This window comes from Podarcis muralis, chromosome 1 (assembly GCF_964188315.1).
Source record: "Podarcis muralis chromosome 1, rPodMur119.hap1.1, whole genome shotgun sequence".
In the NCBI taxonomy this organism is placed as follows: domain Eukaryota; kingdom Metazoa; phylum Chordata; class Lepidosauria; order Squamata; family Lacertidae; genus Podarcis; species Podarcis muralis.
The window spans coordinates 124,214,196-124,228,076 of NC_135655.1; the positions used below are offsets into that span (position 1 = coordinate 124,214,196).

Consider the following 13,881-nt stretch of genomic DNA (forward strand, 5'->3'; position numbering starts at 1 on the left):
TAAAAAATAAGGGCACAATTTAGCCAAGTAACCACTTTTAAACACTGACAATTTCAATAGGACAGTTTCAAATGTGCTTAACTCTCTCCCACTGAAATCAAAGTGCCTCTCTTATAGTTATGTCATACTAGACTTATAGTTGAAAGTATACAAAGCACAATTAGTGCATGCAGTTGTTTTCTTCCTATAAATGCAGAATTCAAGTTGCTAAGAAACATGACACATGTATTTTAATCATTTCCTCGTCCTCCCTGGGTGAAATATCTGTAAATGGAGATGTTTTATTGTCTTTGTTCTCAAGTGGAGAGAACAAGAGAAAGTAAACACATGGGTGCATTTTAAGTGTTAAATTGCATGCATACCTCTTTTTTTTTTTTTTTTTAGCAGGAAGGGATATTAATGTTATTTGATTATATTTCATTAGGGAGCCTTTCATCGAATGTACTTTTTACTTAAGATTGTTGTAGGGCACTCACAGTGAACTCATGCTGTATTTTCATTTTTAAAAGTTTGGTGATACGGTATTGCAACCGATTACTATAGCTTATAGCTATAATAATAGCTTAATGCATTTCCAACAGCATTGCTCTGACAGCTGTTGCTCCATCCTCTTTCATTTTCGTGAGACCTAGGCATTCAAACACTAGAGGAAGTGTCTGCAAAGTTTAATTTAGTAACGTGAAATAAACACAGTTGACAATCCCAGTCAATGGTGGTCAATGAAATAGAGAAAGAAAGTCCCAACTTATAAACAATGAAGTTGAAATGACAGAAGATTGCAGGGAAAAGATGTGTAATTTGTAAGGTCATGAATAACATCTAGAGAACATTTTAAATCTTCTTTGTAGATACAAGAATGTGCCCCTTGTCCTTCCCCCCCTTTTAAAAACACACTAAAGTACTAAAAGAAATCCTTACCTTCCTTCCGTTCACAAAAAAAATGAGCTCATCCGATTGTTGGGGATTAGCCATTCTGCCGTATGAAAGCACACCTTGAAAGCTGTCAGATATTAAGCAAAAGGGGGGGGGGGGGAATACAGATTCTACAGTTGCTTCCACCACCGCTTTGGTCTGTGTTGCCCAGAACCGAGCGACAAATTATATAGGCGAAGAGGAGGAGCCAGAGTAGAATCAGTTGGAAGAGCTCTGTAGGGTTGCTTTTCTTCCTCTCTAATCATAAATTTGATGCATGGCTGTAATAAATTAAGGTTTCTTGCAGGTGGCAGATGCTTTTATACCTAAGGTTTTGTTTTAAAAAAGCAAAAGGACTGGTTGACACAGAAACCATTGTGATCGTCCTAAGCAAGTATGCCTTTCTGTACTGGTCTCCCTTTTCAATTGAACAGGGCACTGAAAGGTCAAAAGAAAATTATAAGGTCAAAAGAAAATTATAAACCAAGGAGTAAAGCAGGGCTGTGTACTCGCTCCCTCTCTTTTTAATCTTTTTCTTAACGATCTCGCTTCTTTACTAAAACAGGTGGATGCCCACAGCCCAAAACTCAACGCATCAAGTATTCCCATCCTTCTATACGCAGATATGATTTTGCTTTCACGGACAAGAATTGGCCTAAAACATTTGTGAAATTCCTGTATTGACTATCTGTCCAGAATGAAATTGTGCATGAACTTTGATAAACGCAAAATAATGTTTTTTGGGAATTCACACAAAAGCTATAGCTGGGTATTTGGTGGAAAACCCATCCAGCAGGTATTAGAATTCAAGTACCTGGGAATCACATTCCATCATAGGCTTCTATGGTCCTTGCATGGTGGTGAATGCCAATAAGATGTCTATGCAAGCCATAATGCGTTTCTTTATAAGGAGGTAATTCGCATATCCCCTCTGCCCTCAAGGTCTTCAACGCCAAAGTTATAGCTCAATTGCTCTACGGAATTCCAGTCTGGCTGCCAGGGTTTATCCAGCTGGTAGAACGAGTGCAGGCAGCTTTTCTTATTAAGATTTTTGCTGTCCCACGTGGTGTACCCTATGCAGCCTTGAGGGAGATCAACACAAGGTAGAGACCATAGCCTGGGTGAGATTTCTTACATTCTGGTTAAACATCTGCCTCACAACAGATAAAGATCCTCTCCTTAGTGAAGTTTTGCTAGATCCCTTTCTTTCCCCAGGGCTACAACAGTTTAACATAAAGGTACAGCAACTTGGGCTGTCAGTGGAATTTTTGCAATCGATGCCCCCACCATCTGCCAAGGCTATAATAAAAACTAGGTTGTGGGACATTGAACGCCAGGAACTAACAGCGGCAGCAGAGAAAACATGTTCCCCTCTTAACTTTCAACTTTCTTGGGCATATGAAATTAACCACAATTATCTTGAATTTTTGTTTAATCCTCAAGAAAGGGCATTTTCGCTGGCCAGGTTTAATTCAAATCCTTCAAACCTCCTATAGGGAAGGTTCTCGGGAATGGTGGAAGGAGAAAGAATTTGCCCATGTGAAGACCATCAGGTGGAAACTCTTACACATATGGTTCTTAAATGTAAACTATATGTTGATCTCCGCCAGCAGTTCCTAGATCAACTCTGCATCCCCAAATGGAAACCAGAGTTAGAGGTCATACATTTTCTATTATTGGGGAATAATCAGGAGCTCACCAAGTTAGTGGCTAAATATCTTTATCTGGTTTTTTGTCATCGAAACACATTGCAGACGTCTGACCTCCCTGGAGACCTAGAGATGTAATGTTAGACTGCTTTGCCTCTTTCATTTGACAAACGTTTTGTGTCACTGGGAAGGCAGGAATTCTGTGTTGATTTGCTATGGATGCTTGTATGTGATGCCAATAAAAGGTTTGATGATGATGATGAACTTCAAGGACAGTCCACACAGAGTGCATTACAATTTCCCACTTCTAAGGTTACCAGCCAGAGCCGTAGCTAGGTGATCTTGCGCCCCTGGCAGAACAGTCCAGATTGCGCCCCCAGCCACGAACAAATTAGCTCTTCTTTCTGCCTCTCCTCCAACACCCCCCCTTCAATTCCTCATGCACTTCACCTTGTAGTGAATTCTTTTTTGTAATGAGTTCTGATTGAAGGCCACCAAGATGGGGAAGGCTGACCTGGACGACGGTATATAGGCGTCTCCCCACTTACGCGCGGGTTACATTCTAGGCCCCTGCCTGCATAAGTGAAATCGCATAAAGTGGGGAGCACCCCACTTTAATAGGGAGAAGGGCATGGGAGCCAATTCCTTGGGGCCAATGTTCCTTCACCCCCCCTAAAATATTTGAGGAGCCCCCCCCCCCAGTTAATGGGCATTGCCATTCAAATAGTGTCCGTGTGCTCCCTTTTGTGGTCGATTATACAGGGCAGTGCTTACCTGCCTCCCCAATGTATTTTATTAAAGTTGGCACCCTTGAGGGAGGGTGTGAGAAAGGAGGGGGGGAGTGACTCCAGAGTAGGCAGGCTTTGAAGTTGGTGCGGGCCCTTTTCCTTGTCCTGCTTGGCCGCAGGCAGGGAGCACTGGCTGGACAGGGTGCTGGCCGGCGGAGGGTCTTGGCAGCTGATTTTGCGCCCCCCCTCACCTGCGCCCCTGGCAGGGGCCCACCTCACCACCCCCTAGCTATGGCCCTGTTACCAGCAGTGTTTGGATCACTGTGGCAAGGCTCTCCATGTCCAGGGATGGCAAGAGCTGGTAAATTGGCCAGAGATAGTAAAAGGCACTGCTTGTGGAGGCCACCTGAGCCTTCAAAGACAGCTCTAGGAGCACCTGTCCCTTCAAAGGCAGTGCAACCCTGTCCAGAACAGCTAGCCTCCCCAATTCCTTGACTTGAAACTACCTATCCATGTTGAGTAGTTCCTGGGATTATACCCACCGTAGGATCAGGGTTGACAGAGATGGGAAAAGGTATCAACACTGCATATTTCATTCGGTATCAACACTGCATATTTCATTCCTCCTCCGAAACATTTGACTCTATAACCCCCCTCTGCTTAACACGCCCAGCACTTGTGGGCGGTTTCAAGTAAAAGATCAAAAATGGAAGCTTACAAAGTTTATTTAGGTAATAGGACTCCGAGGTACATCTGTCCACACTAAAACAGAATGGGACCTTTTGTTCAACAGAAATGAATACCAACAGTTGTAGTGATCACATCACCTTAACAAGCTTGATTAAACCGGCAAACATTTCCCAGACTTAGGGTACTTACAGATGACCAGGTTATCATTCATTTTGATTTCTTTGCACAAAATTTCTTGAGGTTATACACTATTAGTTGATACTGATTTGTGTGGAAATTCTAGTACATCACATCAAGCAATTGTAACCCTACATTTCCCAGTGCATCTTCCCAACACTTTCCTTGCTACAAGAAGCGTCATTTAGAGGGAGGATGGTTTGTTGCATAAGAGTGCCAAATACACTTTAATTTCGTAACCCGAATTTGCTACATGCAGTCTAATTCCCCCTGCAAAATAGCAAGTCAGGAAGTAGAATACCTTACATGCAACCATGCCAACAGATTTTTGCATTTTTCTACCAATATTACAATAGCACAATGCATGATATGCACTGTACTTCTTGCTTGGATTTTCCTTTGCACAGAAATGCTAGCCTGCTGGATGAGGCCAATGGCCCACTTAGTCCATCACCCTGTTCTCACAGAGGCCAACCAGATACCTGCAAGAAGCACGCAATCAGGATCCAAGCATAGGAGCCCTCACTCCTTCTGCCGTTTCCAGCAACGGGTATTCAAAATAATACTGCTTCTGACCATACAGACAGAGCACAAGTCTATTCTACATTTGTTCAATCCTCTTTTAAAGGCTTCCAAGTTGGTGGCTATCACTGCCGTTTATGGGAGTGGGTTCCAGAGCTTAACTATGCGGGAGGTACTTCAATAAGCATCGCTGAATGTTTCTAGTGTTATGAGGGAGAAAATATTTTCTCAACCCACTTTCTCCATGCCACGCCTAGTCTTATAAAATCCTATCATGTCACTACTTACCGTATTTTTCGCACCATAGGGCGCACCGGCCCATAGGGCGCACCTAGTTTTTAGATGGGGAAATCAATAAAAAAAACCTCCCCCCCCCTCCAGCCCCAAAGAGCAGCGTACAGGCTGCGCACAACCTCTCCCTGCCGGAGGGGTTGCACGCGGCTATGTCACAAGCCAAGGTAGCCAGTGGGATGGATCCCGCTCACTGCTTTGGCTTCCTCTTTAGCCCCACGCAACCTCTCCCTGCTGGGAGAGGCTGTGTGGAGCTAAAGAAGCTATAGCCCCGTGCAGCCTCTCCCTGCCGGAGAGGGTTGCGCGCGACTATGGCACAAGCCTGCATTCGCTCCATAGGACGCACACACATTTCCCCTCAATTTTTGGAGGGGAAAAACTGCGTCCAATAGAGTGAAAAATACGGTACTTGCCTTCTCTCTAAAGTCCAAAATGCTTTCCTCATAGGAAAGCTGCTGCAGCTCCTTGATCATTCTGATTGCCTTTTCTGAACCTTCTCCAACTCTCATCCTGCGCATCATCAGTTTTTTCTGCTCTTCTAAACAAGATTCAAAAAGGTGTGAAATTATATCACTGCACCTGTGTACTTGGGCTGCTTTCAGACAGGTACTTATTGATGGGTGTTCCTCGTGCAGTTTTTTTTGCACAATGTCATTGGCATCAAAATGCTAGACTGTATATTCTCCCCCCTCTAACCTGCATTTACCCTTCGGGGGGGCGGGCTCCTTATTAAAAAAACCCAAAACTGTTGACAACAACCCAATTGTAATTTCTGAACAACCTACTTACAACATTAAGTCCCCACCCAGAAGCCCTCTGTAAGATTTAGTTCTGCTTTGGGTGAACGGACAAAAAAAGGGAGGTGCCGCCAAACACAGAATCTTTCTTCCAGCTTTATAATGCATAGCACAATTTGCCCAGCGTCCTCACATTGTTACACTGTGTGCTTCCTGCCCCACACCAGCCAATCCTGTGAAGCAAGGAAAGGCACAGCTCAATGACATCAAAATACAGGACAAGTTGTACCAGATGGCACAGAGGGGAAAACTCACAACACTGCCATTTTCATATTGATCCAAGGTGCATGCAAGGGCGTGGGTGCAACTGCACATACACAGCATCGGTTAAGTGAAATGCAAAACCCAGGGAAAAGAGTGTGAGGACAAGGACCGTGAGTGACAGCAGAGATGGAGAACCTGGGGTCTCCAAGACCAACCATATGGTATGGTGGCATGTGGAATCCAATAACATTTGGAGGGGTACCAACCCTGAATCTCTGGGAGTCCCAGGAACTGCCATTCTCTTAGCCGGAATGAGTGCAACTAGTCTTCCTCCTCTTCCTCCTCCTCCCATTAAATTCTTTGCCACTCTATCACCCATGAGCATGGAAGGGATTATTATTTTTTATATTGCACATCTCTAATTAAACTTGTTGAAAAGCTAATAAATTAAAGTTCGGTGAAGTGCAAGCCAAGTGATTCAGTCTTCCTGGCAAAGCTACACACAAGAGAGTAACAGGGTAAGTGTGAAGCAATATTACTTGTAGGCTTCATTACTCGTGCACCTGCATACTTTTAATCCATGCTCTAGTTAAAAAAGGTGTGATAACGAGGCACATAATCAAACAACAGATCACTCCTCGCATTATTTCCTTCGCCTTTCAAGAAATAATCTGCATGCTAGCCTTAGGAAGTGGCATATGCATCTTTTAATGTGCATGATTTTTATTGCCTAGTGCTTGATATTCTGGAAAGACAGCTTATCTTACACAACACAACCGTCGCAGGAGATAATGCATGAACCAGACGTCTAAGATGCACAAAGGGACTCTTTCTGGCATGCACCTTGTACTGTTTAACAGTCAGCAGTCATTAAACAATGCTGTCTCACACCCTGAGGATGTTGTCTGATGCCCCGAGCAATCTTTCATGCACACCACTGCACAGTAGATTTCCTAAAGCCAAAACCAGCTCAAGATTTATTTTACCACAGACCTTGTTCAAAGTAAATAAAGTGGATCAATTTGAGATTCGCACTTCAAAGACAACAGCAACAGTAGGCAGAAGCTCAGTGGCAGCCAATCCTGGCATGTGGGAACAGGGAAACACACAGCATAATGAGACGAGGAGGATGCAAGGCAAGTTCGGCTGCCATCAGTCTTCGCCAACCCAGATGTTGTTGGACTCCCAAGTCCCTTCAGCTCCAGCCATTTTATAACCAATGGTCAGGAATGATGGGAGATGTAGTCCAAAGCATCTCAGACTCACTATGTCGGGGAAGGTGAATTAGATATTGCCTGAGGTTGGGGGAACTCTGTGCATGGTTGCTATGTCTAGTAGCCGGCACATGTTTTTCTGTAACATTTAGTAATACCTTGAAAAACTGAGGGAAAGAGGTGTGAAAGAGGCAGAAGACGGATGGATGGAAAGGTAGTTAGAGGTTGTAGGAAACTTAGTAGCCAAAAAAAGGAGGGGATGGTGAAATAGGACCCTGGGAGAGGAGGGAGAGTAGACTGGCAAATGAGTTAAGAGAGGCAGGAGACCCCTGGATCTGCTGAGGGGGCTCCATGAAGGAGACGGAGTATGTTAGCACTAGGAACCTAGCAAGGCAGATAGAAACAACCACCAAATGGTTAGGCCTTGAACTGTAGCAGCCTAGTACCAAAAAGTGTGAAAATGGTAGGAGACTCTCATGTAAATGAACATGAAGCCTGCAATATAATTCCCCACAAGAAAGCAACTACTGAACTAAAATGAACTGCATTTGTTGATAAAGCACTGGATGATGTTGACTTGAAGAAGTTAGCACTTCATGGCACTTTCTGCACATTCCTGGTTCTTCTTCAAAGGGAGATTTCCCACGAAACAGTGGACTTGCTTTTTTCATCCTTTGGGATCTAGAAAAATGAATAAATAGTAAACGGAACAATCAATCTCAAAGAGTCATTGCTAAGGCTTGCTGCAAAATCAGTTTGGATTTCTGTGAAACTGATTCAACAATACCTGAAGGCAACGAGAGGAAGCCACTGGAGGCTCAAAAGATTTAGGGTGCCATTAAGGACAGACAGACCAGAAGATGCTACGTCCTGATTTTAATTTAAGAGTAACCTATTCCTCATCCTGACAGTCACAAGAGAAAGAAGAAATAGGCACCAGATGCATTAAAAATCTTTACCATCTCCGTAAACTGGTCACCACAGGCCATTCGCACTCGTTCAGGAGTCAAGGGGCTGTTCAACACAAAGTCTGATGGCAATCCTCTTTCCTTCCTGGCAGCAGCCACTGCATCCCATATTGCAAAAAATACAGAGCCCCCCAAGAAAAGTGCCGCTTCACCAAGGCCCTGTCAAAAGCAGAGACAAAAGCAGTGAAATCATGTTGAGGCATTAGCAAATATTTCACATCAAGAACCTTTCAGGGAGCATCTCTGTCCGCACACGAAATGAGTTTTGTTTTGTTTTCTCTGTGTGGGAACAAGACCCAGCATCTGACACACTCTTAAGAGCTTGGTGGCATCAGCCTTTGTGGACTCACTTGGGCCAGCAGGCAGACCTTACGTGAGCCAGCACCTTCATGTGGCTGATGTGAGAAGCCACAGGAACCGACTGCATAACACCTCCCTGTGCTCAGGGCTGGCTCCAAGCTTGAGGGGGCCTTCACGATGGGGCCACTAGTGGGCTTCCCGATTCGGTATGTGGTGAGTGGATGTTCTAGTCTCATTCTCTGTCCTTCCGCTTATTTCCCACTAAGCTCCAAGGGTGGTAGGTGGCCCTGCCTTTCTGAGAAGGAGAAGGAGGAGGAGGAGTAGTGATGGTAGCAGAAGTAACAGCACTCCTCAAATCAGTACTGGGTGGCTTATCAAAGTCCACAGTGTCACAATTGCAACGGTGCCCACCTGTTGCTCATCTGTGGAGAAGGAGACAGCTGTATATCTAACAAGGGTCCTGTGGCAGCCTTTCTGAGAATGCTGACTGCAAACTCTGGGTTATTTTAGAAATGTTTTAACCTATTCTGAGTGGTTGCTTTAAAAATATATGTGAAAGCATGAGCTTATATCCACATGTGTGCACATGCAGCTTTTTAAAGACTAACCAAAATGAAAACAAACAATGTGAGGCCACACCTCTCTGCTAGTAACGCACTGCTGCCATTCAAGAACATATTTTTATTGTGTCCTAGTCAGTTCACAAAGATTGCTCACCATATTCCAAAATGGTGGCAGCCGCAACTGCGGCCTATCACGGGTGCTGGAGAGCTGAGGGTAGTGGGAAGAGCAAATTGCCCATGCAGCTGGCTGATGTTACAGGCTAGGAATCTGTGACTGTTATTATTCTGCCCCTCTCATCTGAGCTTGGGCTGCCACTATATAGCTCCCCCTCGTCTGTGTTTATCCTAAGATGCAACATCTGTCCAGTTCCCTGGAACGACGTGTTTCATTTTACATGCCACAGTTTTTACATCCAAAAGGCCAAAGGTGAAAAGCCCTTTTGAGCGTCAGCCCAATGAGATCAAGATATGGATGGACACAACTGGCATCACCTGATATTAGTGCTTTCCCAGGGGCTCGTCAACTTGGGAAGGGAGCCCATCTAGGAGAAGGAAAACACTGATCCTAGACCTCAAGATGCCATGTGGGATATCTTTGGAAGAAGAAAAGGCTAGGGAGTAAACCCTTCACAAATCCAGAGTGGAGCCCCTAAAACGGTTGGATGTACAGTATGCCTCTTTCCGGCAACTCCTGCAGTCAAGCTGGTGCAAAACGTATTGGTCTACTTTTCTGTGGAACACATCAGTGAGGCCGAAAGGGGAGGCTCTTGTCATCTGGGCAGCCCAGGACCTCCATACATACTGCCCAGGCCTGTGCTACAGGAAGGTCACTTTGGTGCTGCTAACACAGTGGTTTGAATTCACCCCTGGAGGTGCACTCCATTGTCTCTCAAAACAGATGGATGCCAATCAACAAGCAGAGGTGGCTAGCACAGCCAGCAGAGCTACAGATAATAACACTCAAGTGTGTGGTCTGCAAGGGATAATTTAGGCCTTATAGTCACAATCCATCAAGCTGTGTAACTGGCCTAATCCTCCATTAGGCTTTTTGGCCTTGTTTTGCTAGAAGTTTGACATAACTTGTTTTCTGTTTGGCTGCAAGTAGATAACTGTGCTCTGACTGTTTTCGGCTAGTTGGCACAGTTTTTCTAGCTACCACTGCCTCGATGGGTAGTTAAGAGAAAAGGCTAGGCCACTGTAAAAATTGCATTCCTTATTTCCGATTGTTTGATAGCCTGTTCTGCTATCATGCCTCCAAAAAGGGCTTTATTGTTGTTGTTTAGTCGTGTCCGACTCTTCGTGACCCCATGGACCAGAGCACGCCAGGCACTCCTGTCTTCCACTGCCTCCCGCAGTTTGGTCAAACTCATGCTGGTAGCTTCGAGAACACTATCCAAGCATCTCATCCTTTGTCGTCCCCTTTTCCTTGTGCCCTCCATCTTTCCCAACATCAGGGTCTTTTCCAGGGAGTCTTCTCTTCTCATGAGGTGGCCAAAGTATTGGAGCCTCAGCTTCAGGATCTGTCCTTCCAGTGAGCACTCAGGGCTGATTTCCTTCAGAATGGATAGGTTTGATCTTTTTGCAGTCCATGGGACTCTCAAGAGTCTTCTCCAGCACCATAATTCAAAAGCATCAATTCTTCGGCGAAGAAGAAGGGCTTGGAATGCCTCAAAACTGACTGCTCTTCTCCCGATAGGGGGACATGCCACAGTGAAACAATTGCCTAGCAAGGGTTCCCACTGGAGTATATCATGTATTTTTCTTTTGGCTCTGCTGCCTTGTGGTCTGCAATCAATATTCCAATGGGAAGTTGAGGACTTCAGTCTTAGGGGAGACAACTTGCTCAATAACATGTCACAAAACTGAATGAAACTCTCCTGATATTATATCCATGTGGGCATAAACCCAACCGCTGTTAAGTGCATTTAATCACTGTTGATTTCAAGCGCACTTATGCCTGAATGGCTGTGGGATGGATTATAGCCGCATGATTAATAATACAGTAACAAGATATTCATAATGAAAACAACTTATTCTCTTGTATCATTTCCATCCCATCCTCCAAGTCTGCAGTTTTTCCTTCAGTAATATGGGTCACTTAGGTCTAGCAGGAGCGAAAGGGAAGAACTGCACCTTGGATTTCAATCTTCTTACCTTGGATGAGTAGATCGCTGTTGGGTTTTGGCTAGATGCCAACAAGGAGACACTGATCTGTTCTGGAATGTCACAAACAGCAGGGATTTTATACTGATCTGGGCCCCGTGTGTAGAGGACTCCCTCTGGGGAATATTTGAGTTCCTCTGTTGTGTAAAGTCCAAGGCCCTGGACAAAGGCACCTTCAATCTGCCAAGAGGAAGCACAGCTTATAGTGAGATTTCCATATACTTTGTTGTGTTAAATTAATACGAGCTCTTGTTACATTGTCTGAAAGCAATGCTAGCTTTAAAATTATATTTATTTATTATTAAAATTGAACAAATGAACCATAAAAGCAAGCATAAAAATCTAACATCTGAAAGGCAACTGGACACCTTTCCATTAATATTGTAATTAGACTTTCAGAATTCTATGAATAATGCTGGCCTTTCACGAATATTTCAATTCTTTGCTCCCCTTCTCTTAAATTTCACCATCTAACAAAGCTGAAATGGGTGGGGCATTTTTGCAAGATGCTACATTTTAATTATCCATTTCTATCATAAGAGTTGGAAGGAGGTCCAATCCTGTGCTCAGTGAATTTCTGTATTGTTGGGTTTTGTATCTGTCACTGAACAGGGAGTTGGATCTCCTTCCAAATCTTATGATTCTAATTGAAGTGAATTTAGTACCTCATAGCAAAATGAAGAAATTCTCAGGACTTACCTGACCTATATCCATTGCTGGATTGATGCTGCATCCAATGTCCATAACAATATCTGTTTTGACATTCTGTTAATGAAAAACAGGTTGTAGCTTTGTATTACATTCGGGGGACTGAAGCATGAGGAGATGAGCCAAATATTATGGATAGGATATCGAGAATTCGTACCCAGTGTGGTATGAGCTATTTGTGGCTCATTTTGGGAAATAAGTCCCAATGAATTTAACAATACTTTATTTGTTATAAGTATGCTTAGGGCTGCAGTCCTTATCTTGTAATATTTTCCCCAGTCTAAAACCGTATTAAAGTCAATGATGCTACTTTCATTTTTAGAAGTAGGTAGAGTGGACATCACTTTAATGAAAAAGTAACAGTAGTCAGCAAAGCTGGTGCATTGTATTGGCTAAGAAAGAGAGCTTTGGCTAAGAAACCAACAAATACCAGCTTTTGAATCCTCCCAATATACTGATGAAAATATACTGAAACTTTTGAAATGAGGTTTCTGATTTTTTTAAATAAAAATTTCCTTCAACTATGAATGTACCGGGCAGCCTTTCAGCCTCAAAGCCAGATTCCCATATACCAAAAAGTAATAATACTGAAGGAATCCTGCAAAAATTAGAGATACAATATATGCAAAGTGGACTACACTCATTTATGTGCTATATAAATGCTATGTATTCATTTTATCTTTCTGTGGCAATAAACACTATACCACTTCTCTGGGAAAATTCATGTGCAAATGGAATTCATAAATTGTAAGACTTAAATAAAATGCTGTCTGGTTCTGCACATGACTGCCTGCTTTTGCCCAGTCAGCTTTGGAAGAAAACAGCTGGGAAAAGGGCAAAGTGGAGGCTGTTGGCTACTGCAACACAAGTGCCCGGATGAATTCACATTCAAAGTTGCTATGCATGTGCCATAGCAGCAGATCATGGATTACTGAAGTCGCATGAGGAAGGAGGAGAGTTTAAACTCGATCCACACAAGAAACCACTATGTACCGTATTTTTTGCTCTATAAGACTCACTTTTTCCCTCCTAAAAAGTAAGGGGAAATGTGTGTGCGTCTTATGGAGTGAATGCAGGCTGCGCAGCTATCCCAGAAGCCAGAACAGCAAGAGGGATTGCTGCTTTCACTGTGCAGCAATCCCTCTTCCTGTTCTGGCTTCTGAGATTCAGAATTTTTTTTTTCTTGTTTTCCTCCTCCAAAAACTGGTCTGGTGCATCTTATAGAGCAAAAAATACGGTAGCTGTGCTTTGTAGAAACCAGCAGGATTTATTGCTGTCCACTGCAAACAACTGTTTAGACTGAATACGACAAAGAAAACACAAGAGCCTTTCATTAGTTACACAGGAACTTGACTGTGCTTTTTGCACTAGCTGTAAGTGACACCTGACAGTTTACCTTGTGGTCTCCAGTCAGACAGTCTATTTCAACCTCTGCGCAGGCGGCTCCAAAAACAAAATATTCAAATGGGTGGCCTTCCCCTTTCTCCCAGTCCATGTTTGCTTCATAACCTCTGCAAGAAGCAACAAAGTATGTTGGGGAGCAAGGGATGCTTGCAGGCATGGGAACAACAATAAAAGAGACAAGGGGGGAAACAGCAATAAAGAGCCTCACAATCACAGTGATGTGCTGGACCCTCAGTTGGTACAATCGGTCATGACTGGAGCAATGTGATGTTTGCTCTGATAATGCATCATGTTGTTTAAGAACATAGCAGCAGGCCTGCTGATCAGATCAAATGTTCATCTAATTCAGCATTCTGTTTCTGGAAGTGGCCAGGCCTCCAGGAACCCCACAACAGGAGATGTAGGTAAAAGCCCCCAACATTCTTTCACCCCAAAGCCAGTCAATACTATAATGGCAAATACCCATTAATAGATCTATGGCTTTGGCTTTTCCTCATTTAAAGCTGTATCATCTACTACTCATCGTTGCCACATTATATTCTCCCTTGATGCAGTCAGAATGCAGTGCTGACCTGAGTTCTCTGATTCGGA

The 13,881-nt window shown here is 43.7% G+C and overlaps 2 protein-coding genes across 3 annotated transcripts in view; both read right to left on the reverse strand.

The window, feature by feature from the left end:
* The window catches only part of LOC114607773 (aldehyde oxidase 3-like), a 71,392-nt gene extending 69,400 nt beyond the window's left edge, over nt 1-1,992 (reverse strand). Inside the window, exon 1 of the mRNA XM_028751214.2 lies at nt 919-1,992. Coding sequence (XP_028607047.2) covers nt 919-972 — 54 coding nt within the window. The 5' untranslated portion in view covers nt 973-1,992. The remainder of the gene's footprint in view (nt 1-918) is intronic.
* A 2,006-nt stretch (nt 1,993-3,998) lies between these two features.
* Nucleotides 3,999-13,881, reverse strand: part of LOC114607791 (aldehyde oxidase) — a 54,057-nt gene continuing 44,174 nt past the window's right edge. For both annotated transcript variants that reach the window (XM_028751269.2, XM_077917643.1), the window contains exons 31-35: nt 13,283-13,397; nt 11,878-11,943; nt 11,170-11,358; nt 8,144-8,311; nt 3,999-7,865 (exon numbers count right to left, since the gene is read on the reverse strand). In XM_028751269.2, coding sequence (XP_028607102.2) covers nt 7,812-7,865; nt 8,144-8,311; nt 11,170-11,358; nt 11,878-11,943; nt 13,283-13,397 — 592 coding nt within the window. In that variant the 3' untranslated portion in view covers nt 3,999-7,811. The remainder of the gene's footprint in view (nt 7,866-8,143; nt 8,312-11,169; nt 11,359-11,877; nt 11,944-13,282; nt 13,398-13,881) is intronic.